The 26,879-nt window shown below is 44.9% G+C and overlaps 1 protein-coding gene across 1 annotated transcript in view; it reads left to right on the top strand.

Annotated features, from left to right (window-relative positions):
* LOC144674395 (collagen alpha-6(VI) chain-like) overlaps positions 1–26,550 on the top strand; it is a 113,510-nt gene extending 86,960 nt beyond the window's left edge. The window contains exons 26-34 of the mRNA XM_078535792.1: positions 2,784–2,846; positions 6,955–6,990; positions 7,083–7,119; positions 8,339–8,832; positions 15,558–15,657; positions 16,443–17,117; positions 19,898–20,000; positions 20,104–20,252; positions 26,378–26,550. Of these exons, the coding sequence (XP_078391918.1) occupies positions 2,784–2,846; positions 6,955–6,990; positions 7,083–7,119; positions 8,339–8,832; positions 15,558–15,657; positions 16,443–17,117; positions 19,898–20,000; positions 20,104–20,252; positions 26,378–26,550 (1,830 nt within the window). The remainder of the gene's footprint in view (positions 1–2,783; positions 2,847–6,954; positions 6,991–7,082; positions 7,120–8,338; positions 8,833–15,557; positions 15,658–16,442; positions 17,118–19,897; positions 20,001–20,103; positions 20,253–26,377) is intronic.
* The last annotated feature ends 329 nt before the right edge of the window (positions 26,551–26,879 follow it).

The following is a 26,879-nucleotide window of genomic DNA, read 5'->3' as shown; positions in this document are numbered from 1 at the left end:
GTGTGAAGAAGTGCTTCCTGACATCACCCCTGAATGGCCTCGCTCTAATTTTATCCCCTTTGCTCTGGACTCTCTCATCAGAAGAAATAGTTTTTTTCAATCCAGTAGTTTTTTTTATATCAAATCCTTTAACCATTTTAAACACCTCAATCAGATCACACCTTAATCTTCTACACTCAAGGAAATACAAACCCAGTCTATGCAATCCCTCATAATCTAACCTTTTTACCCCTGGATCACACTGGTGAATCTGCGCTGCACCCACTCCATGGCAAGTAGGTCCTTCCTGAGGTGCAGTGCCCAGAATGAATGTAGGTGAGGTCTGACTAGAGCTCTGTCCAGTTGTAATATAACTTACACCTCTTTGTTTTTCAGCCCTCTTGACATAAAGGCCCACATTCCATTAATATTTTAAATTAATTTTTATACTAGTCCCTTAATGATTTTTATATTTGGACACCTAAATGGTTCCTAGATTCTCACCTTTTGGAAAATAATCTAACTTATCTTCCTTTTTCCAAAGTGGATAGTCCCAGGTTGAATTCCATTTGCCACAGTTTTCGCCGCTCAATTAATTGATCAATGTCCTTCTGCAACTTTCTGACCCCATTTACACGATTTACAGTGCCACCTCATCAACAAACTTAGAGAAAAGGCTATCTATTCTTTCATCCAATTCATCTATACATATACTGAAAAATTGTAGCCCCAGTATAGATAGTTTCCTATACCACTAGTCACATTCTGCCAATTTGACTACATACCCTACTAGCCCTTCCCTCTGGGCAGGATTTTTCAGATGGCGGGGTTTCCCACCCCACCAGCCAAAGAGTTGTTGGTGAATGTATCCTCACCAAACACAGCAGCCCCACAGCCATTTAACAGCTCTGTAGTACTAGCAGTGCCAGTGGTAGCAATGATCAGCACTAGGGCTCCAAGCAGTCCCCAGATTCTAAGCCCCAGAGTCCAGGACCAAATAATTGCAGGGGATCTCACAGCGTGGAGGGGAGATGAGGCCCAGAAGTTTGGGGAAAGGGGGAATTGGGGGTCTTGATGAAGGGGCTGTGGGGAGGGAGCACCAACAGGAGGCAAAACTTGTGGGATGCTCAATGTGGAAAGGGGGCCCTTGAGGGTGGTGCCCATCTTTACTTTCTGTACCATAAGACCATTAGACGTAGGAGCAGAAGTAGGTCATTCAGCCCATCAAGTCTGCTCTGCCATTCAATTAATTCCAAGCAGCATAACCTGGTGGGCTTCCCCCACCGCTGAATTCCTCCCACCAGCCTCACAATTGTGGCTGGATGGGAAATGGCCCTTAAGTGGCCAAAAATTGTCCACTAAAGGGCCTTAATTGGGGTGAGGTTGGATGGGCTACCCTAAGCCTTGCCTGCCTCCTGTAAAATTGCGCCCACCTCGGGAAAAACTACCCTATATGATGGAATCTTATTCTGATGGGTGGGGTGGGTGTGAGATGGAGTTGGGCCCGGTACCCCGGTATGCAGATCAGAGGCAGCCACAGGGGCTGCCAAGTGTTTAAAAGCCCCATCTCAGATCTGTCATCCCAGTTGTTTTGTTAAATATTAGGTCTATCATACCACCACCCATTCCCCATGCCCTATCTGTGTCAACCCATGGCCCCCCCACCCCAATGCCTGCTCATATTCTCTATGCCAACTTAATGCCAACTCATGCCCCCTTCCCACCACCCTTTGCTCTTGCACCCTCCATGCCAACTCACCCAGTATTTACCATGGGCAGACCTGAGGAGCCATGTTGAGATGAAATAAAATAAAGTTCTAAATATCTGTTACAGCTTCTATTATAGTGAAAAAAGCACCCCTATTCATGGAAGCCCATTCAAAATATTTAAATTCCATCAAGCACCCAATCCCTTACAAAAACAATTGTATTCATAATCCCACATTAAAGACAACTAATCTTTTAATAACCTCTTTGAACTGTCAATCAAACTGTGAACTTACACCATCCTGTGAGATAATGAGTACAGCTTCAACAACACTCAAGAAAATCAACACCATTCAGGACAAAGCAGCCTGCTTGTTTGGCACCCCATTTAACATCTTAAACATTCAGTCCCTCAACCAGTGGTACACAGTAGCAGCAGTGTGCACCATCTACAAGATGCATTGCAAAAACTCACCAAGGCTCCTTCAACAGCATATTCCAAACCCAGGATCTCTACCACCTAGCAGAACAAGGGCACCAGACACATGTGAGCAGCACCACCTGAAGGTCCCCTCCAAATCACAATTCACACTAACTTAGAAATATATCACTGTTGCTTCACCATCGCTGGATCAAAATCCTGGAACTCCCTATTTAACAATAATGTGGGTGTACCTGCACAACACAAATGCAGCGGTTCAAAAAGGTCAATCACAACTTTCTCCTCAAGGGCAAAAAGGGATTGGTAATAAATGTTGGCCTTGCCAGTGACACCCACATCCTGTGAATGAATAAAACAATGTTTGCAATGGCTCTAAACATGATCACTTGGATTTTTCATGGCAAAGGCTGTGACCTTAAAGAAACAAGCTTTAAAGGAATAAACAGCTCAACATAATGGTTCCCACACTGATTATAAACAACTCCACTTGAGATCTGAAAGATGAGCATAATCAGTTGAACTGCTATTAAGAGTGCCTCATTAATAAATGAATTTAAATATTTGGATTTGGAAGCCAATGTGAACAGGGATATTTTAAAGAAAGTGAGAGTTATACAACAGTTTAAATGACTATAATTTGACTTTTCTGTTTAAGGGGGACTCTGGCCGTCTTGGTGACCTGGGAAGTCCAGGAGAAGCAGGACATCCAGGAGCTAGGGTAAGGTGCCCAGTTAACTTGGAATGTAGAAAATTGCAAACCTTGTTGCTGAATTATCTCCAGCGATTGCTTGAAGTCTGAAAAGTCCAGTGGGGGCTTAAAGTTTGAAAAATCTCTTTCCCGAACCAAACCCGTTTCCAACCCATCCATGTCTGACTTTAACAGAGGCTGGAAGGAGACAGGTTGGAAACTTAAATACAATAATGAGGCTATGAGCGTCATTGTCACGCAGGTTTTCAACTTTAACTGCTCTAATCTCCTGAGAGGCGAGGATTTAGTGGACTCATAAGATAAGTGCTTCACACCTACCTTCTGGATCTAGCTGTCCGTCTGAGAAGCTATTTGGGCAACCTCCCACGTACTGACCATTCCCCAGCACCGCACCCCCCATCCCCCAGCACCGCACCCCCCACCTCCGCCCCCCCAACCAAACACCCACACCCCAGCCCTCATGGCTTCAACACCACCCCTCCCCACCACCAGGCCTCTGATCCCCTCCGCCACAAGGTTTCTGATTATTACACACTCTACATCAGGCCCTCGGGCACCCACTTCCCCATCCTCCAGGATCAGTAGACCCTTTTTTCAGTACTGTACATCTTTGCTATTCCCACAAGCCTAAGCAACATGAGCTGTATCCAGGGATGTGGTGCATTTGAAGCCCATTTATATATAAAAAACAGTAGTGTTAGTGACGTCTCTGTATGTTACAACCAGGAGAGTCAGAAAGGAGAGTCAACACTTTAGAACAGCAAATGTATCAAGGTAGGAACATTGGAACATTTAGTTCCTTGAGCCTGTTCCGCCATTCCATTAGATCATGGCTGATCTGTATCTCAATTCAATTTACCTGCCTTGATTCCATATCTCTTAATACCCTTACCTAACAAAAATCTCTGTTCCAAAGCATGTGACATCTGACTCATCATGTGAAATACCATGGGAGAGCTTTCTGAACAATAAGCATTTTATTCTGGGATGGTGCTGATAAAATAGTGTTTAAGCAATCTCCACATACTGAACAGGCACCAATAACGTTCATACCATCTCAGTGTGAGAGAGTTAACATAATGCCAACAGAACCAGCTCTTCTTGGGCTGGGACTTCCTGGTCCCGTCAGTGGCAGGCATCGTTGCAGAAGGGTCGGTAAAATTTGGAGAGTGGCCAGAAGTCAATTGACTGGTGGGGCCAGAGAATCCTGCCCATGGGGACGAAGATGCAAACTGCTTGAGGAAAGGCCTATTTTACTGAGGTCCATCTGACAATTAAGGAGCAGTGATATGATCTGAAATCTTATTCCAAGCAGGTATGAAATAATGCTTAAACCCTCTGGTGAGAGGAAAATATTCATTCCAATACATCAACAACAACTTATTATCATTCTGCACCTTAAATATAACAATATATCCCAAGGCATTTTACAGAAGCGTTATCGAAAATATGACACTGAGCCACATAAGATTTCAGATCAGATTATCAAAAGCTTGGTTAAAGGGACAGGTTTTATTGAATATCTAAAGGAAAAAAGACAGGTGGAGAGATGAATAGACAGAAATCCAGAACTTGAGGCCTAGGCAGCTGAGGGCAGAGCCACCAATGCTGGAAAGTTTAAAATCGGGTATGCTCAAGAGACCAGAATTAAGATTAGTGCAGATATCTTGGAGGGTTTCAGAGCTGGAGCAGATTAAGGAGATAAGGAGAGGCCTGAAAACAAGGTTGAAAATTTTAAAATCAAGCTTGACTGGGAGCCAGTGTAGGTCAGCAAGCAGAGAGGTAATAGGGAAAGGAGATTTGGTGCGAGTTGAGACATGGGCAGCAGAATTTTGGATCACCTCAAGTTTATGGAGGTAGAATGTGGGAGACCAGGTAGGTGTGTTGAAATGGCCAAGTCTGGAGGGGCTTGAATGAGGGTTTCAGCACTGGATGAGCTGAGGTAGGGGTGAAGTTGGGTGATGTTATGGAGGTGGAAATATGTGGTCAGAAGCTCACCTTGGGATCAAATATGACACCAAGGTTGTGAACAGTCAGGTTTAGTTTCGGGCAGTCGCCAGGGAGAGAGATGGAGTCAGTAGCTAGGGAACAGTGTTTGGAGCAGGGACTGAAGACAATAGCTTCAGTCTTCCCAATATTTAATTGGAGGGAAATTTCTGCTCATGCAGTACTGGATGTTGGATAAGCAGTCTGATAATTTAGCAACAGTGGAAGAGTCAAGATGGGTGGGAATGGGGTAGAGCTGAGTGTCATCAGTGTTTATGTCTAAACTGATGCTGTGCCTTCAGATGATGTTGCCGAGGGGCAGCATGTCAATGAGAAATAGGATAATACAAAACAAATAAACTTTATCTAGATGAGCATTGTGGAAGAATGGTGTGATTGGACTTTATCATCTGATGTGAAGCAGAGTTAGGACAAGTGAAGTGAGAAGAACTCCACAATTGACCAGTAGTGTAACTGTCAATATTCCATTGCACTGGGATTTGCGGTAGGAAGCCAGGATCTTAAACCTATCATACCCCACAATGTGATGTCCTGTTTGGAAATTGAAGGGGTGGGGGCTGCGAACATTAGATAGTGGAAAAACCTCTTCTGTCAAAAACCTCCAAGTAGAAAGTCACAGAGTGACATTAACAGAGGTCTAGGAGTGAGTTGCTTGCTTACCATTTCAGCTGAGAAATAGCTTTTAGCATGAGCTAAAATGGCAGGTGGGAGTATAGAGAGTTCTCTTTACCATCTGACAATCTTTCATTTTTAGACCGATGCTTCAAGTGATTAGAAATAAAACATTGGGCCAGATTTTCCTGTAGGAGACAGGAAGCAGTCTCCACTAAGAAAGTTCCCAATTGCCATATTTTCATTCTGGAGAAGTGGGGGCAGGATGGAGTTGGGCCTGCCACCTCCAGAGGCAGGCCTGAGGTGGGAATGGAGGAGCAAGGTGAGGCTGGCAGGCTTGAAGGCCCTCCTCTATTTACTGGGACATCGGCCTAGTTGTAATTGTGACTGTTAGACCCTCAAGCCCTCCCCACTTTCCCCACATCCACCATCCATTCCCCATGGCCCTTCCATGACCCTCCATGTCATCTATGCCCCCTCTTATCTCCCATGCTCTCTCAATGATTCCTGTGCATCCCCCATACATACTCCTCCAGTATCCACTGTATACAGTACCAATGAAACATTGGCAAGTCTTTGAAATACTCCTGAAACTGACATAATAAGCAAAGAGGCATTGAAAATTCTCTGTAAAAACTGCTCATCTTACAACCTTTTAAAAGCTGTCAATCAATCACAGCCATTCATAGTATCAATGACAAAAATAATGAGGCCATCTGTCAACTGTATGAACAAAAGCAGGCTGAACAGATGGCATCATCATGAATGCTTGGCTGAGCTCCAAGAATGGCTAATGGACTCAGTCCTGTGGGCAATGTTGGCACATCTTGTGGGAGAGTGATAGCTTTGTTTATTTGGCATCTTTATTACTTTGTAACACCGTGATATCTCTTTGAAGATTGGTTAAAAAGCTTTTTGTAATTGATACTATGAATGGCTGTGATTAACAGAGAAGGTAAAATGGGCAATGTTGAGGGAATGTTGAATGTAGAGATACCACCCCCCCAGGTTCACCAATCTCCTGAGATGCCATGAACCATGGACCGTACTAATGGAGTGAGCCTGGCTCCATCAAAATTGAGGCGGGGGGAGGGGGGTGAGTTGAAATGCCCACCCCAGCATTGGAACTAGCAAGGGTGGGAGCGCTATGTGTGGATTTGCTACCCACACCCTTATCCCACGCTGGCAAAAATTGCCAGAAACAGGAATTGGGGCCGGAATCTGCGTCCAACCTGCCATTTCTAAAGGCCTCCTGACTCAGCCCGAATCCATGAATATCCAGGCCACTTCATTCAATATATAGAGATCAGCTCTGTGTTGAATGAATTGTGACTGAAACATCAACTGCAATAATAGATAGCTCTAACTCTCAATCGTACTTCCCTTGAACAAGGCTTCCCCACTCAGATCGCAAGAATACACCTCAATCCCAATTGCCCATGCATAAACATAATTGGTAAAACTGTTAATGGATCTTTCCATTTTTCTTTCATTTCAGGGCCTCAAAGGGCCACCAGGGAATATACCTATGAAAGTAAGTGATTTCTGTGCACATGGAAATTTCATATCAAAACAGAATTTAACACTTAGTTACCAGATCCAGAACTTTCCATTTTCCTTTCACAGCCATGTGAACTTGTGTCATATGTTCGAGATAAATGTCGTAAGTAGTTTAATTCTTTATTAAGTCATAACGTTTTTCAGACAGAATGGTTAGTTTTAATAAGCTCTAAGCTGTACACTATGATAAGACATGACTTGATATCATGGAATACTACAAGACAGCAAGCATATTCGAGTTTGCGAGATTGTAAAACATTAAATTGGACTGATGATCAATCTCCCAAGTAATCAATTTCCCAAATGATCTATCTCTTCAAGGAGCAGGTTGGCAAATGCCCAAACTCCCAGATGACAAATCTTCCAGTTGGCTAATTTCCCAAATGACCCATGCCCCAGGGGAGCAGTGTTACAAATGGCCAAATTACCAGATGATCAAATTCCACAGACAACCAAACTCTCTCAAAGACCAAACTCCAGTATTCTCCACGTTTAATTTTGTTTGAGGGTTTGGAAAGATTCTTTGGACCGTTCCATTACATATATCTTACAGAAGAAATATTACTCTAACATTTGCTTTGTAAGCTGTACCGCCTGGTGCTGTACTGGATAAGGTGAGGCAATCCTTTTGATAAAAACAAAGAATATGAGATTTGTTAATGTTACCGAAGTTCACCTGTATAGTGATGCATAATTTTTAAACTGTGGTGCTTATATTCAAAGGAAATAATTATAGATAATCCCATCTTTTCTCCCTTTAGCCTGCTGTCCATCAGGTTAGTGTTCTATCTTCTTTTATAATTCATTTAGCATAACTTCATAGGTGTCAGCTGTCCTTTAGTGGTGACACTCTCACTTGGAGCTAGATGGTTGTGGGTTCAAATCCCACTCTAGAGCTGAGAGCACAAAGTCCAGCCTGGCACTTCAGTGCAATGCTGAGGGAGTGCTGCGTTGCCATAGGTGATATCATTTGGGTGCGACATTAAACCCAGAACCCCTGTGCTCTCAACGGTGGATTCAAAATGTCCCATATGATACTACTTCAAAGAGCAGGGGAGTTTTCTCTGATGTGCTGGCCAATAGGTGTCAACAGGTATCACAAAAACAGAATATTTGGTCATTATCACATTGTTGTTTGTTGGAGCTTGCTGTGTGCAAATTGGCTGCTGAGCTTCCTATGTTACAATAGTGAGTATACTTCAAAAATACTTAATTGGCTGAAAAGCTTTTTGGGAAGCCTTGAGTCATATAAATGCAAAATCTTTCCTTTTTCTATCTTTACATCAATTTGCTATTTTGACCTCATGTTTCTGATGTTTCAGGAGGAAAAATGTGTCCTGTGTACCCCACTGAGCTGGCGTTCGCTTTGGACATGTCTGCAGATGTCACACAAACCATATTTAATAGAATGAAGACAATAGTCATTGATTTTGTGCAGGATCTTAAACTCACTGAAAGTAGCTGCCCAATGGGAGCTCGAGTGGCCATTCTTACCTACAGTTCCACGGCAAAAACATTCATCCAATTCTCAGACTTCAGGAAGAAGCAAAAACTTCTGGAAGGACTGCAGAATGTAGCTTATGAGAGGTCAGCCAGCAGGCGGAATATTGGAGCAGCGATGAAGTTTGTTGCAAAAAATACTTTCAAACGTGTTCGTAATGGCGTTCTTGTTAGGAAAGTAGCGGTATTTATTACTAATGGCCCGTCTCGTGAAACGTCAGAGATTGTGACAGCCGCCCTGGAGTTTAGTGCCTTGGACATCACTCCGGTTGTTATTTCTTTTGATAATGTCCCTGAAATTCAACGCGCCTTTGAGGTAAGAGAACTAACCATGTACAATATATTAAAAATATTACACCTATATGCACTTCTGTCAACTTTTCAATTCTGAATTTTTATGTCCACGTGTGTACTATGAACCTCTCATATTGTAATTGTGTCCACCTGCTATTGGAGACTTTAGAGCACCATGACTGGCGGAGGGTATAATTACAGCATTACACATTGACATAGGCAGTTTCAATTATAAATTTGGATGTAACAATTTATAATGGTACAAAACTAACAACAAATTCTATGACTTCGAAATAGGGACTAAACTATGTTAAAATTCAGTTTTTAGTTATCCCCAGCTACAACTGAAGACTACACTTGTTCAGCTCCCTGTGCACTCGAGATTGACTAATATTTTAATATTTTTTGACAGTTAAAATACAATAAGTACATCTAAATGGGTAGGACCATCCATCGATAGCACTTGTTCATTTCATACTGAAAAATGTACATATTTGAAATGACAATTTTCATTTTCAATGATGCCTATTTCCTTATGTAATTCTCTCACTCTGCTGGGTCATTCTGTGATGTCATTGAAGGAAACAAACTCAAATTTATTCTGGAGCAGATCCATTGTTAATAATGGAATGAAAAGCCCATCGAAAGCTGTGTCACGTATAGTTCTTGGGTTGTAGAGTGCTGCTGACAAACACAGAGAATCCTGTCTTGAGGTGCCCTCATGCAGGCAAAAGTACATTCATTGCTGAGACTCTTTGTGTTTCCTCTGGTAACTTGTGAATGAGAAACTGGTTTAAAGAAAGAAAGTCAGGAGGTACTTATTGTGGAATGTCATCAGACTGATGGGAGGTATTGGTAGCTCAGTGCAAAACTGAGGAGTGATGCATTGTCAGAAGTATCTATTTTGCATGGGAGGTTAACTGAGGCCCTGTCTGTTTAGAAGGATATGAAAGATCCTATGGCACTATTCAAGGAGGAACAAAATCTTCTCCGAGTGTCCTCGTCACCATTTATCCCTGTACACAATCTAGCTGCCAGCTTGTCTACTGAACAATCGTGAGTGGACTTCACTGGCTACCAAGTGCTTTGGGGGCATCCTGAAGATGTGAAAGGGGCTATATCAATGCAAACTATTTTCTTTTAGAATACCTTAGAGATTGGTGCTGAGAGCCCTTTTATACAAGAGATAGGGACAGAGTCGGAGGAAACACGCAGCAATCTACAGAAGGAGTTAGCTACAAATATGAGTGACATAAAAAATGTTGCCTATTGCATCTCAGACATGTCCGAAAGCAATCCATAGAATAACAGACTTATGGCATCTTAACACCATAAAATGTTCCAAAGCGCTTCACAAGTGCATTATCAGAGAAAATGTTGCACCAGCCAAAGGAGAAGACAACAGGACAGGCGACTGAAATTTTGGTTAGAGAGGTAAGTTTTAAGGAGTGTAAGGTGGAGAGGAATAGAGCTTAGGGTCTAGACAGCCAAAAGGATGGCCACCAGTGGTAGGATGAGTGAAGAGGCCAGATTTTGAAGGTTTGGAGGAATGGAGAGTTCTTGGCGAGTTGTAGGACTGGAGGAAGTTACAGAGATCTGGAGGAACAATGCCATGGATGGATTTGATAATGCTGGATCAGGAGCCAATCTAGGTAAGCGAGCATATGGGTGATGAATGAATAGGTTACGGTATGTATCATTTATTGAATGCAATGACGATTGTTATGTAGGAATGACTATTTAACCAGTTTTTGGCGGTGTTGGTTGCTCAGTATTTTCTTAATATTGCCTTAGAATATCAGCCTAAACTATTCACTGAACTCTTGGAGTGGGTCTTGAATTCACACCATTCTTATTCTGACATAAATGTGCACCTATTGAGTCAATCGTCAATCTGGCACCTGAGAAAAGCACAGAATTGCCTTGCTGGATCAGTGGAGTATGGTTAAATGGAGGTCATCCTAAAGCCCTCTCGTAACATGGTTTTACCTCAAGGGCAGGATTCTCGGGTCGTCAGGCGGGCGCGATGGGGGGGCTGCGGGAGTGGCCGGGAAAAAGGCCGCTGTGTTAAAGGCACGCTGAAGAGCTCAGCGCTGCCGGGATGGGGGCGGAAATGGGCGAGCGCTAATGTAGGCGCAGGGGAGTGCGCAAAGAAAGCTCCCTGAAGGCAGACAGCTGCCTCAGGGAGTTGAAGAATTTTAAATCCAAAAATAAAGTTTATGAAATTTCAAAAATAATTTCCACCCGTAAGAATCACTCACCTAAACATATAGATGATAAAAATTCTGCCCAAACATTTTTATTCCTTTTTAAATTAATATCAGAAATCTCATCCCGCCCTTGGATGAGGTTCCCCCAAAAGTCCAAAGGCCGCCTGGCCAAATCGCCTGCCCGCCAACTGTAACGTTGGACAGACAGTGAAAAATCACAGTTAATTGCGACATTCATGGCCTTAATAGGCCCCTTAAGTGTCGGCTGGCACGCTGCTGACTCTCGCACAAGCCTGCTGACCAAAATATCGTCTGAGTTCTTGATGGCGTAGGGATGCTCACCCGATGTCATCGCGCACCATTTCACGCTTGGGTGTGTCGGGCGCGTGCCCACACGTCGAGCAAAAATCCTGCCCCAAGTGTTGGATCCAGTTCTGTTTGCCAGGACGCAAGGATATGTTCAAGCCTTGGGAGCAGGGCCAAGAACAATCATGAATCTAGCTCCAGCATCAGGGGATTTGTGTGAACCAAATGTCCAGCGTCAACAAGCTACCTCCCCACCTCCAATTCTAATCAGCATGGATATTGTTTTTGTTGTTTGTTGATGATTTACACAATCTGAGGATGATTGAAAGAATAAACTTTTCCTCAGCTCAATGCTTGATGTGTTTGTGACCTCAAGAAGCTCAAGGGCCTTTGATAATCATGCCAGGGCAGTCCTGGTGCAACATTCCCCACTAGATTACCTACCCAGATCTGGCTAGCAGCCAGTCAACCTGAGTTTGGGTTCTTGAACTATGGCAGTAAAAGAATGATGAAGAGGTACGTGGAGAATTTGTCAGGTGAGTGTCCAAGCTGTAAATGTTGTCCAACTGTTAGCTGACCCTGGAATAGATGGCCCATCATGGGCTTTCCCTATGTTTCCTTGTTGCAGCTTAATCAAACTGAGCCACTGAAAGCGTGAGGTGGATTCTTAAGACACAGTCATGGAGGTGGCATCGTGTTGCCACCACCACCTGGTACAGATATTATGCAGTCATGTAGTTAGCTGCCAAGACTCAGTGGGTGGATGAATGATGAACAATGCTGTGCTCATTATCCCATCCACTTGCCTTCTTGCCACCCATCTATCAAGATGTGACTACACTGTTGACCCTTGACCAGGCCCCTCACAGATGCACACTGTCACGGCATAACAGTGTGACTAAGAGGAAGGAAACCAGTAGGGCTGTCAGTGGTTCCGGAGCACAGCATGCTACCTTGGAGCTGAAACATATGTAGCACCAAGCATTTGTGCAGAGCCAGTTTCTCCACCGCACCTTACCAGTAATCATTGATGATATAGTGAAAATAGTTAGTGCATGTAAGCACACAAAAGGGAATGAGAGCATTGTAACCTGAATGCTTAGGACCCTTTTCGCCTTACATTCTTATTCATAGAGTGTCACACAGAGGAGACATGGGGGAAGGGAAGGGTCCAGCTGCCACCATGCTTTTCTGATGAGAGCCTTCACATTTTGGTGGGAGATTCCAGAAGAGGAGAGCAGTCCTCTACCCAGCTGGCTTCCGTAATCCAGCTGCAGCAACCAAGAAGGCCTAGATTCAAATTGCAGCTGTGATGAGCGAAGCAGGAGACCATCAGCACTCATGGATTCAATGCAGGAAAAGGTTCAACAATCTGCTGCATTCCGGCAAGGTGAGCAGCTTGGCTCATCCACACAGAGCTCCAAGGGTCAGATCTGCATGCTGCAGCTAAGGTGCGAGACATGGCTTATATGTGTATGCAGCTCATGTAGGTTCACACGGAACATGTGAATGAACATTGTGATGCACAGACGCAATGAAGAGCAATATCCCTTAACGCACTATATATCAGGTTAACATTAACTCATTTTGACATTGTTGTCGAACACGGCGATAAATGCCATGGAGATGGCCCGTAATGGGGGTGGGTCAGCCTGGCTGAGACACATCTACCCCATGGAGCAGATGGCCATGGGGATTGCCAGGGTGCCTGAACAGCTGCCTGATAATGATAGTGAGCTGTTAGCAGGTGATAAAGGCGATGTTGAAATCACCTTGACACATGGTGGAGGTGATATTATCACTTCGCTGAACACAAGTGGATGTTGGCATGAGAGCGAGTGCATCATAAGGGCAGCACAAGCATGGTTAAGGTAATGGAGTGCATCTGAGCGTGCTTTCACAATGAGAAAAGCTATACCTAAATAACTCCTTTTGTGTCTCCCAGAGGTCCCAGCTGTGCTCCCTCATCCCCAACCCCCCACTCCTCCCCCACCCTGGGCCAGATCATCTCTTGGGCATCAAGGGGAGGCAGAGATGTCCAAGGAGGCAGTGTCGCATTATACTAGCCCACACTCCGCCAACTGAAATACAATGAAGGGATATAGCTTGTGTGTAGAGTCAGCGGCACAGGGTGAAAGTCACCACACTAGAATGCAGGAGGAGGTGTCAGAGTCAGAGTCATCTCTGCACAGTCCCCCTTGGATGAGGGAAGGAAGTCACAATGGTGCTCCAGTGGGCAGGAACATGAAGCCTCAGGAGTCAGCTTTTGGGAGCAGTATTTAGCGAATCAACAGTAGATGTGTGGACATCTGGTGGAGTTCCCTGAGGCAGTGGGAGCTTTTGGACTGTGAATGGAGGAGTCCATCGCCATCATCAACTCCACATTGTCCCGCACTCTCAACCACATGAACTCTGACCGTGAGAGATTGGCCAATCTCATGGAGAGATACATGCAACAACACTTGAAGTGGATGCAAAAGCACCGTCTTGGCTAGGAAATGGTGCAAGCCTCCCTCAGTAGCCTGGATCAGTCTGCTCAGAGTATGAGTGCTGATATCCATGGAATATATGAGGAGCTGTGTACCCTTTACAGGACGGTCACACTGTCAACACTGGGGTTTCTGGAATAGGTAACTGCTGCTCACCACTAGCTAGCCCCTTAAACCCCACCTAACAGCCTACCCAGGGCTGTGTAGGTCACTGAGGAGGGTGAAGGTACCAAGAGTTTCTCAGCAGTTTTATCTTCCTCCACCTCCCCAGTCCCTCCACCAGAGCCCTCAATTGCTCCACAGCTGCCAGTGACTGTGGCTGTCCATGCAGAGATGTAGAGGCTATAGTCTGAGGGAGGTCCCCAGTGGGGGTCTGTATGATGAGGCAGGTCACCATGCCCCTCATTGTCATTTAGACATAGAAGTGAGCAGTCTGCCTCCACCTCTGAGGCAACACATACAGCACTTTGTATGAGTGTGAGAGTGAAGGGCGCTATCTCACCTAGAGCACCAATGGTTACACTCGTACTTCTTTAATATATTTATTTACACTGGTACATGACTCAGTGTGTGTTTTTACAGTAGAGAGCTCAAAAAGAATGGTAGCATTATGAAGACAGTTCTTATCAGTAATAATGAGTGTGGCATGGTGAGGTCCATCTTGACGTGCCATCAACAGGATCAAGATTGTCGGCTGATATGTGATGCTTTGGAGGGCTTCTTCCTTCTCTGCTGTATCGCATAAGATTTCAGAGGTCAAAAGCTCAAGCACTGAGATGCTCCTTGTATGTTTCATTGTCCATCCAAGCTTGACTTTAAGGGAGACTCAATGATCAGACTCCACAAACAGATGCTGGGCATCAAGTGCATCTCAACAGGAGTGTTGGGTGCAAGGCATTCATCTGCACTGCAGTGTTACACATTGACCTAGGCGTAGGCATCACAGCTCAAGAGGCCATGTATCATTGTCTGCTGTGTCCATTACTTTGGTTGAATAGGTGTCATGGAACACACTTTGGTACCATAAGCAGAGGTATATGGAAGCCAGGAATGTTGCACGTCATCCACGTCAGAAACTGGACCATTGACTGGAATGGATAGTGTGCAAGTTCTTTCAAAGAACTGTTAATGTACAGTTATGGGCTCCTCATGCGTGTGATGCCATATCTACATATATGCTGCAATATTCAACCTTATCAGCATGTATAGGGTTTGAATCCTGACGTGTCACTCTCAACATTGTGGACGTGGTTTGATTAAGGACAAATTGGCAGCATGGGCCCCTCATTTACAGTCATTGGCATTCATGTGAAGGGGCTAAGTTGTGAATAATTTATTACCATGTTTGTTTACAATATCAGTAGGGGCAAAAATAATTGCCTTGTGAGACTCCCTTGGGTGGACAGTTGGAATTTGTTTTGTTACATTTCTGGGGCTGTGATTAAAATCTTAAGGCAAATTTCACCGGGGTACCCTACCTCTCCAATTTAAGATTTTCAGGCAGTTCCACTATTTTTGCCATGACAGTGAGGCTCTCTGTTGTGGTGAATATTTGTGCCCACATGTTTCCCTTTTTCCTTTCTTGGTCCGTTAGATTATTTGATCTATCGAATGGTCAGCACTAGTCTCTGACCTAGACAACGAGGAAATAATCTCTCTACCAATGTTCCCTGGATTTTAAAACCTATTAACAAACCTTCGTGCCTGAAATTTGAACTTTTGTTCCTTTTTCCCTGAAAAAGGTTGATGATACAAGAATGTTTCAAGTAGTCGTGTTGTCAAAACAGCAGCAAGAAGCACAGGAGCAGTTACGCAAAGTCCGATTATGTACTTTCTGTTTTGGTATGAGTTTTAATTGTATTCACTTAATTTTGTAAATTAGAATTTAACAAAATGTACTTGTTGGGCAGAATTTTGTCCTCGTCGGGCAGGCTCAATGGTGGCGGTCAGGGGCGGTTGGGAAGCCAACTGCTGCCCGTGATTGGGGCCGGACCTCGATTTCATGCCGACGGGCCAATTAAGGCCTGCCCAACCTGAATCGTGTGCTGCAGCGCTCAGTGCTGCCTGTGTGCGGGGGGAGGGGGAGGGCGAGCATGAGCTACTCGCATGTGCGCGGGTGTTAGAAATTCGGATGAAATTTTTAAAAAGAAATTTTAATGACAGGTCGAATCCTCTCCTGCCCATGGATGAGGTTTTGCAAAAAATGCAAAAGCCACCTGGCTTTTTCGCCTGCCCGCCAACCATAAGGTTGGACGGGCAGCAAAAAATTTAAATCAATTGGATCGTTAATGGCGTTAATAGGCCTTTTAATTGTCGGCAGGCACGCTGCCAACACCCACGCATGCCCGCCGACTGAAATATTACACGAGTGTGCAATTGACGTCAGGACGCGCGCCCGATATCATCGCGCATCATTTTACGCTCGAGTGGGTCAGGTGTGCGTGCGCTCGCTCAGCAAAAAGTTCTGGCCCAACATGTAATGTTGTTCTGCATAGTTAAAATGAAACAAAGGCAAAAATGTTATAATTAGACATGAAATCAAAGATGCATGTTGGACAATAGATTTCTTGAAAACAGTAGTTTACAATCACAGGATTTCAACTTCAGGCTTTAATGTTCCTTCACAGATATGTGTGAACCAAACGTCCAGTGTCGACAAACCATCTCCCCACCTCCAATCCAAATTAACATGGACATTGCATTTGTTGTTGATGGCTCACGCAACCTGAGAATGGCAGACTTTGAAAGAGTAAAGGACTTCCTCAGCTCAATGCTTGACGTGTTTGTAATCTCAAGAAGCCCAAGGACCTTTGACAATCGTGCTAGGGTAGCCCTGGTGCAACATTCACCATCAGGTTACCTACCCAGATCTGCCCAGAAGCCAGTCAACCTGGAGTTTGGGTTCTTGAGCTATGGCAGCAAAAGCCTGATGAAGAGATACATCGAGAACTCGTTCAAGAAATTAGAAGGTTCTTCTTGGGCTGGCCATGCTATCGAGTGGACCTTGAATAATGTTTTCTTAAGTGCTCCGAATCCACGACGCCATAAGGTCATCTTTTTAATACTTGCAGGAGAAACAAGTGTCTATGACATGGAGAAGTTAAAGGTTGTGTCATTACAAGCTAAGTGTAAAGGTTTTGCGATCTTTGCACTCTTCCTCGGAAAGGATGCCGCCGGAACTGACCTGGAGGAGCTTGTTAGCATTCCTTATGAACAACACTTGATTTACTTGGGCCGTCTACTGGATCATGAAATGACATATGCCCAAAAGTTTGCACGAGCCTTTCTGAAAAGCCTCACACGTAAGTTATGCTTGATTCAAAAGGAAATGATATATGAAAAAGATTACAGCATGTTTGGTCTTAATATAGAGTATTCCCCAGATATTGGTTTTCAGTCATGAGCTAGATAAAAAAATAAAGATTAGCATTTTCAGGTTTCAACCTTCTGGTATTGCAGGTTTCAGCTTTCCCTTCCCTTTAAATCCATAGCAGAGAGCATCTTTTAAGATGGCTGAGGAGACCCAACATTCTAATGACTTCCTTGTGCCAACCTTGGCTCAGTTGGTAGTACACTCAGTCCTGAGTCAGAAAGTAATAGGTTTGAGTCCCACGCCAGAGACTTGAGCGCAGAACTTAGGCTGACTCTCCAGTGGAGTGCAGAGGAAATGCTGTGCAGTCGGAGGTGCTGTTCTTTGGATAAGATTTTAAACCGCACTGACAGGTTGACATAAAATATTCCATGGCACTCTTTTGTAAAAGAGTTCTTCCCTGATGTCCTTGCTGCTATTTATCACTCAACCAGTACTACTAAAGCAGAATATCTGATTGCTTTAATTTTGCTATATGTAGGACCTTGCTGTGTGCAAATTGGTGTTTCCTGCATTACAACAGTAGATCACTTAAAAGGCCTTGTTTGTAATGTGCTTTGTGACATCCAGAGGCTGTGAAAGGTGCCATCTAAGTGCAACTGCTTCCTTTCAACAATGATCCATTTCTTTGTGCTTTGTGTGGTCTTTCTACGTTTTCCCTTGCAGCAGCTGTAGGCAATAAAAATATTCATTATATTTTAAAGGCCCAAGTGTGGACACTTACACACTGAACATATTGTGGGTGGAGCAAAATTATCTTCCAGTGTCAACCCCAACCTTTGAAAAGGGTAGCAAGGTTCTACAAGCTTCTTTCAAAGGGACATTTTTATGACACAGTGACTTCATTCTCTTCTGAAGAATATTGTTACGTTTTGAAGAGGTATCAGGTGCCTCACTCAGTTCAATGCTCACCTGCAGCATTACTTTCCCTAAATGATCATTTTAATTTTTGATAATCTGATCATCATTAAAAAGACAATTAGAACCAAATATATTGGAGTTATGGAGAGTAATAGTTGGTCAAGTTAAGGAAATGTTCAGTGACCAGCCTGATCTAGTAGCAGAGAAGCAGAAAAAATACTCAGAGTATGAGCAGCAGATAATTTACCTAGCACTCTTGGAAGTTATGATCAATAGTGGCCTTATTGTAGCCTGAATCTAATTTAATTTGTCACATGAGCATTACTGTTTTGCTGCAAACTGATCTCCCTGGCTGGACCCACTGGATCACCGGTATCATTTAATAGTAAAATACTGACTGCTATGGTATAGAAACATAGCTCCTCAAGCCTGTTCTGTCATTCAATAAGATGAATGCTTATCTGTGACCTAACTCCTAGATGAGCGCAGCTCCAAACACCCAAGAAGCTTGTCATCATCCAGGATAAAGCAACCCGCTTGATCAGCATTCCATCCGCCACCTTCAGTATCCACCCTTGACACCATTGCACACTGTGGCTGCAGTGTGTACCGTCTACAAGATGCACTGCAGCAATTTGTCAAGGCTTCTTTGAAAGCACCTTCCAAACCTGCAACTTTACCACCTGGAAGGACAAGGACAGCAGGCACATGAGAACATCTCCACCTCTATGTTCCCCTCCAAGTCACACACCATCCTGACTTGGAAATTTATCGCTGATCCTTCATTGTCACTGGGTCAAAATCCTCTCTAACAGCACAGTAGGAGCACATGGACTACAGTGGGTCAAGAAGGCAGCGTGGGAAGGTGGCTCACCACTGTCTTCTCAAGGGCAGTCAGGGATGGGCAATAAATGCTAGTCTTGAATTAATAAATAGAAAGAAATGCCTTTGGCCCATACTAGCCTTTAGTTAACAAAATCTGTCAATCTCGAATTTACTATTAACAATTGGCCTAGCATAAATGGCTGTTTGCAGAAGAAAGTTTCAATCTTCTACCACTCTTCGTGTGTAGAAGTGTTTCTTAGCTTCAATTCTGAAAGGTTGGCTCTTAATTTTAGGCTGTGTCCCTTAGTCTTAGACTCCTCAGCCATAGTTTCTCCTCAGAAATAGTTTTTCTCTATCCACCCTATTAGTTCCCGGAATATTTTAAAAAGTTTGAATCAAATCACACCATAGGGCGGAATCGTCCCAATTGACCTCTAGCCTTAGCAGCTTTTTGTGGGAAAGTTATAGATTTTCACTTCCCTTTTGTGAAGAAGTGTTTTCTGATATCACCTCTAAATAGTCTAGCTCTAATTTTAAGGTTATGCCCCTTTGTTCTGGATTCCCCCATCTGAGAATATATTCTTTCACTATCTAACCTATCAAATCCTCTAATTGTCTTAAATATCTCAATTAGATCACTCCTTAATCTTCAATACTGAACTGATCACATTCAGTCCAAGTTTCTGATGATGTAGAATACACTACACTCATGTTGGCTAACGTGCGGAATAAATCCACCTCCTGCTACTGCACTGCAGGTTTGAGTGACTTTGAAAGTCTTGTTATTTTTAGGTATAGGCAGATTTTCCTGAAAGATCACATATAAATGCTCAGGAAGAATGTTTCAAAACTCCATGGAGTCGTTTTTTACTCTCGCTGACATTAGAAAATTAAAAAATAGTGTATGAAATTTAGTGAGCTTATGAAATTATTACTGCTTATTTTGATGCATGCCAAAATAATTATTGACACCTTTAAAGTGTGCAGTGTGTTACACAGTGTTTTAATAACAATTTACTTTTACAGTTAGAATCAACAGATATCCATATCCAGTTTTACAGAGGGAATGTCGGAGAACTGCATTAGCTGTCTCTAGGCAAGAAACATCATCTCAATCTCAAGAAACAGTGTATGTTTTCAAAGGCAACACCTTTTTGAACATGCTTGATTATATTTTTAATATATATTTCATTGACTTATATGCAGATGTTTCTAACATGTGCTTTTCACAGATCAGCTATAGAGGAACGAGAAGCCAAAGAATCTGAAGAGGAGAAAGAATTTGAAGAGGAGGAAGAATTTGAGGAGGAGGAAGAATTCGAAGAAGAGGTGGAATTTACAGAGGAAACAAAACTCGAGAGAACAACAGATACAAATGATGGTAACCTCAATGGGACATTTCTGTACAGCTTTTTTTAATAACAGTTTAAATGCATTTGCTGTGCATGATTTGTGTGTGCACAGTTATGATATTAGAAACATGATATTGGTGTAGCTTCACTTACATGAATGTCCCAATTGCTGCAAAGTAACACTTAAGACATGTATCACCATCAGTGTTGCCTGGTCAGCGATGGTGAAAACACATTGCACATACATATGAGTGAGATAAGCTGGCCAGACCCAAGTGTGTCAACAGGACTTCATGTTATCAGGAACAGCTGTTCATAGTTGTTGTCCAAGGCATTGGGGAGCTTCCCTCACAAAGAGGGTCTTAGTGACTCCCATCATACTGTCATTAATTTTATTTTTCAGGGTTTCATCCAATGTGTGCCTTGTGAATGTTCTGACTAAAATCAGACTTGATTTGTAAACAATTGTTTACTTCAGCTTTTGAGTCAGGGGGGCATGCATTCAAGATCTACTCCAGAGACTTGAAAACAAAATATAGATAGGCACTACAGCGCTGAGGGAGTGCTACACTGTCGTCTTTTGAATGAGATGTTAAATTAAGGCTCTCTCTACCCTTTCATGTGGAAATAGAAGATCCCATAATGCCATTTTGAAGAGGAGCAGGGGCGTTTTCCCCCAGTGTCCTGGCCAATATTTATCCTTTAACCAACATCTAAAACAGGTGATCTGTTTATTTATCCCACTGCTGCTTGTGGGAGCTCACTGTGCACAATTTGACTACTGTGTTTCCTACATTATGATAGTCACTACATTTTAAAAAGTTAGCTGAAAAAAACTTTGGGATAGTCTGAGGTCTTAAAAGGTGCATTATAAATGCATGTTCTTTCCTTCTTCAATCAAACCAAAAAGAGATTTTGTCTAATTTCACGTAGTTTTCCACTGTTCCCAAGACTTAGACTTCATTGCCAGTTAAACTAATGGGCAGTAAAAATAACAGTGTAGGGTATTGGCATTCATCGTTATTAAAGGGTAAATTACCCTTGTGACAAGGGTCACTTATAGTGACCGCACATATGTAGTTAAATGTGAAAATCATGAAATTGCTGTCCAACTTGTCTTGCTTTTCCAGAAGTTTCACCACACTGGTATTCAGCATTAAAACACATAGGCCAGAATTTTCCCGTTCGCTTGCGGGGGTGGGCACCTGTACCCCAACACATAAAATGATGCGCGGTGACGTCGGGCAAGCGTCCTAACGTCACCGCACGACATCACGATATTTAGGTGGGCGGGGGCGCGATGTTCTCCGATGCACGCCCGTCATTAATTAATCACCCAGTTAAAGCCCTTTAAGACAACAATTGACTGCAACTTTTCGGGGCCCGTGCGATCTTCAGGACGTCGCACGGGCAGGCGGGTAGGAGACATTTGTATAAACCTCATCCATGGGCGGGATAAGAGGGGTGAGTGGGGTCGTGAATGTTATCTTTCAGGTATGTAAGTGTGAAAGTTACTGATACTTGCCTGTGTGAGCAGGAATACTACAAAACTCATACCAGCTGCTTGGACAGGAGTAACAGCCTTCAGCTCAGGACTTTACAATAAAGATCATTTTTGGGGCCTGCAGCTTTCAGGAAGCCTTCCCTTAGCCTGGGAATGGGAGTTGTGCTCTCCACTGGAGGCAGTTCCTCTGAGGAGGAAGGGAGGGCCAGAAGGGGGAGGAGGCCAGGTGCCCACATTCAGCCTCCAGGGGAGCCACCTTTGGGAGGACAGGTGCAGGCACAAGGGGCGCAGGGCCAACAGGAATTCCAAGGTAGAAGGGTCCGCAGAAGATGCCACTATCCTGCTGCCAGGGTATACAGGCGGCAAAGCAGCTACCTCAATATGTCTGAGGTGCAGTGCCGAAGGAGGCTCCATCTCTCAAGGGAGACAGTCAACTATATCTGTCAGATGATAGGGCCTGAGATCTCCGCTAACTGTGTGGGTGGGCACCCCATGCCAGTGGCTCTAAAGGTCACAGATACCCTCAACTTCTATGCCTCTGGCACTTTCCAGGGGTCAGTGGGTGATCTTTCCGGTGTCTCCCAATCAGCTGTCTGCACTTGTGTCAAGCAGGTGACAGACACTCTGTTCAGGCGGGCATTGACTTTCATTCACTACCACTGGGATGAGGCCAGCCAGACAGAGCGAGCCAAAGGCTTTGCAGTGATTGCTGGGTTCCCCCCGCTTCCAGGGTGCAATCAACTGCACACATGCGGCCATCAAAGTGCCAGCAGGTCAGCCCGGTCAACAGGAAGAGATTCCACTCCTTGAACGTGCAAGTCTGTGCAAGGTACCCAGGCAGCTCCCATGACGTTTACATCCTCAGACACTCCTAGGTGCCGAGGCTCTTCAGTGCTTCAGCCCGGCTGGATGGATGGCTGCTGGATGACAAGGGCTATCGCCTCAAAAGGTGGCTCATGACCCCTCTCCACCATCCAAGAACAGAGGCTGAGGAGCGGTACAATAGGAGCCACACTTCCACAAGGGCTGTGGTGGAGAGAAGCATTGGTCTTCTCAAGATGCGCTTCCGATGCCTGGACCACTCAGGGGGTGCGCTCCAATTCCACCCAGATCATGTATCACTGATGGTGGTTGCATGCTGCGCTCTCCACAATCTGGCGCTGGAAAGGGGCAGTGGATGAGGAAGATGTAGACGCAGTTGCTCTGGATGCACACGATGAGTCCAGCAGTGAGTCCAAGGATGAGTACGTACAAGAGAGCGCTGAGGGGGTAGACATTGACCCGGGCATTCTCCAGGGAGGCAGGGACACCCGGGAGGCTTTAATCCAAAGAACCTTCAGCTAACCCAAAACAGATGGACCTCCAGGACATGCCAGGGCTGCGGGCTCCATACTCGATACCTAAGTGCTAAATCTGCCTGGATAGTAACATTAACTAAGGCCCTTGTCAATAAAGCTCAATGTCAAACAACTCACTCATAACATCATGACTTCCCGTCCACTTGCAGAAGTAAGGAATCACCCTGAGGCATGGCAACATGTCAAAATTTATTGAGAGAACAAATGTAACCTCATAAACCAAAAAAAAATGTTGGACACCACACCAAGTCTTCAATAAGGGCTATGGGCCAATATAAAAGCACCAGTGAGAAATCCGTGGTGTGCCTAAGGTGCCTTAAATTCACGCTTATGGTTGCTACGTCTAGGTGCTGTCCCCTCGTTGGCACTGGCATCTGAGACAGCCTGCTCACTGTGCTGTCCTGTTGGCTTTGATGCCCTTGGCGGCCGTCCTCTGGCCTGTGGAGCCTTTGATGGCTATACTTGGGAGGGAGCGGCTAGTTCCACAGCTGGCATCTCCCCAGTTGTCGCAGCCTCATCGGATGCCATTGTCACTGGCAGAGGGGCGGAGGAGCTGCTGCCCTCATTTGGAGCGCCCTGAGAGGAGCCCGCGGGGACGATAGGCAGCTGCTCGATGACGTGAGGTTGCTTCGGACCTCCCTGCTCACCGCAGATGGATTGGCACCGAGCTGGGATACTTGGTGCCCAAACCATCTCCCACACGGGCAATGACCAGCTGAGATCAATGTCACTGTGAGGGCTTGCAGGTCCTAGTGCAACCCCAGGAGGCCCTGATTGTTCTCCTGGAGGAGCCTCTCTACGAGAGTCACCACTGTCTCCATGGATGAAGCATGGCGCTCGGTGATGCTCCACGTGGACTCCTCAAGCATGGGCACCATGCCACACATAGTCCCATGTATCTCCGCCAGATCCTCCCGCAGACCCTGTTGCACTTCCAGCATTTTCTGCCTCACAGGCGACTCCAGAGGCACATCATCGGCCACCGACCGAGCATGTACCTGGCCCCAGCAGTCCTCTGACTGCTGGCGCCCTGGGCACTCTCTGTCTCTGCCCGCACCTCAAGCGAGTGTGAAGTGCTCTCACTGCCATGCCCCAGGACACTAGCCAAAGATCTAATTCCCACCAAGGTGCTAGTATCTGCACTGGTGCCTGCCTGGCTGAGATGGTGTGACGCTGGTGAGTGGATTTCCTCTGCTCCGGTGATGCTGAAAGGAAGAACAAGGACATTTGATTAGTTACAGTGCAGACAATGTCAATTTGCACGCCGGTCCCTTGGATCATTATGCACCCATCCTTCCATAATCAATGGTCAACCCATGTTGCTAACTTCAATCACTGAGCATTCAGCAGTGCCTTGGCTTTTGGGACACACATGGTGACCTGAATGCTGGCCAAACATACCTCCCCGTGGCACGCCAGCTTCACCGCATTATTCCTAGGTGCAGATCCTTGACTTTCACCCCTATTCTATACTCTGGGTGTCAGTGTCACACATGCTGCGGGTGCAGAACCCATCCTAGCTCAACCCTCTCAGGGTGAACTAGGCATGGGCAATAGCTGCTGGCACATCCAGCGAGGGATCCACGTTACTGTACTCAGAGTTGCGGGGTGGAGGGTTTGGGGGGTGCGGCTGGGGGGAAAAGATGACGGCTGCATTAAGTGACCCGAGCCAACATGGTACTCACCCTTCCCAAGTGGAGGAGGTCAATGAACCTTTTGCGGCACTGGCCCCATATGCGCCGCACCCCATCATGGGAGCTCATGCTCTCGGCCATCTCCTGCCTTGCACGTTTGGTCAGGTGGGGAGGCCTCTGCCTCCCATCACTCGGAATCAGGACCTCCCGCCGCACTGCCACCTCCTCCAGGAGGGCAGCTAGGCACTCGTCGGAGAAATGAGGGGCACACTGCCCTGCTGCCCTACCCTCCGGCCTGGCCTGCCCCGCTGGCCTACCCTCTGGACTTGCGTGATGCACGGTAGTCCTCTGCTGTGCTCTTCTCCTGGCCATTGTGAGTATCCTTGCAAAGGCTGCCAGGCCTTCATTTAAACAGGCTGCTGGGTTGCCATTGGACTCAGCAGTCTGTGCATGCCCGCCGCCACCCGCCCACTCCCGCTATCCTCGGGAGCCGAGAAATACTTTGAGCGGGCCTTAATTGGCCCACCCACGTAAAATGGCAGCGCCCACCCGATCGCGGGCAGCAATTGGGTCCCCACCCAGGCCCACTCCCGCACGGCCTGCCTAACATGGGTAAGTCCTCCCCATAGAATGCGTGGGCTAGCTCACTAGATGGCCACTAAACTCACTAGCAAAGGTTAAAGCTTGTCCATTCTAGTGTAAGTAGATTTTTACTAGCATGGTACATCTTAATGCTGCGAAATAAACCTCTCAGGCACTGAAAACAAACTTTTCCAAATGTGAAGCCTCATTCCTTCAGATTTTATTTATTTTTTCCTTTATCCTTTCATGGGATGTAGGCAGGACCTGTATTTTTTGCCCATCCCTAATTGCCCTTGAACTGAGTGGTTTGCCACACCATTTCACAGGGCAGTTAATAATCAATCATATTGCTGTGGTTCTGGAGTCACATGTAGGCCAGGCCAGGTAAGGAAGGCAGATTTCCTTCCCTTAAGGGTATTAGTGAACCAGTTGGGTTTTTATGACAATCAACGATGATTTCATGGTTAGCATTACTGAGACTAGCTTTTCAATTCCAGATTTATTAACTGAATTTAAATTCCATCAGCTGCCATGGGGGATTTGAACCCTTGTACTCAGAACATTAGCCTGGGCCTCTGGATTGCTAGTACAGTGATGCTAGCACTGTGCCACCATCTCTCCAAATACTACTGGAGCAGTTAAAAAATTGTAAATACTTCTTAACTTCTTGTTTTTATTTATCTTTCATTTTCATTTATCTCTTTTAATCCCATTTTTATCCCCCCTCTATTTCACTTTTTGTTTATGATTTGACCTTGAATTAAATATTCTAACTCGCACTTCCTAGTTTAGGTCGTAAGTGACTCATTAAGAATTCTTCAGTCAGGCTCACATAGGTCCCAGATCCCTTATAGAAATCAGTTTTTGATTTCTAATTGTGGTTGGTTTCCCGGCTAACTTCTCTGTCCAAGGGGATCCAAACCTCTATCAAAGTCCAAGTTATAAGTTCCATTGCAAATGCCCATAGAAAGTCTGTGGTTTAGTGTAAGTTGATCGCAAAATCCAAACCATTATGAATTTGGTAACTCACTCTGACATAACAAACTCCTTTAATTTGTTTCCTTGTTCCCTTCCAGATGTGTGCTTGCTTAATCAGGATGGAGGGACCTGTCAGAATTATGTTGTGAAGTGGTACTTTGACCAAGTTCAGCAGGGCTGCACCCGGTTCTGGTACAGTGGATGCGGAGGAAACAAGAATCGGTTTGATACCCAGGACGAATGTGAAGCCTCATGCCTCAAATCACGCTAGAGAATGCCACAGTGCTAACATACAACATGTATTAGGTTTTAAAATGGACATTTGAGAGATGACTGTATCAGGACGAATAAGCGCAAGGCCTCTGCGGACCTGGTCAGCGTGTAGCTGAGCCAGCAGGATCTCAAATCTGGACTCTGCAAGCGTCTCATTTATAACTTGGACTTTGATAGAGGTTCGGCTCCCCTTGAACAGAGAAGTTATCCAGGAAACCAACCACAAGCGGTGTGCCTTTTGCTGAATGTCTACTTGTGTAGATAAAAACAAAAAACAACTGCGGATGCTGGAAATCCAAAACAAAAACAGAATTACCTGGAAAAACT

This window comes from Cetorhinus maximus, chromosome 3, assembly GCF_964194155.1.
Source record: "Cetorhinus maximus chromosome 3, sCetMax3.hap1.1, whole genome shotgun sequence".
Taxonomy (NCBI): Eukaryota; Metazoa; Chordata; class Chondrichthyes; order Lamniformes; family Cetorhinidae; genus Cetorhinus; species Cetorhinus maximus.
Note: the sequence above shows the minus strand (reverse complement) of the source record. Positions and strands in the feature narration are given on the sequence as shown.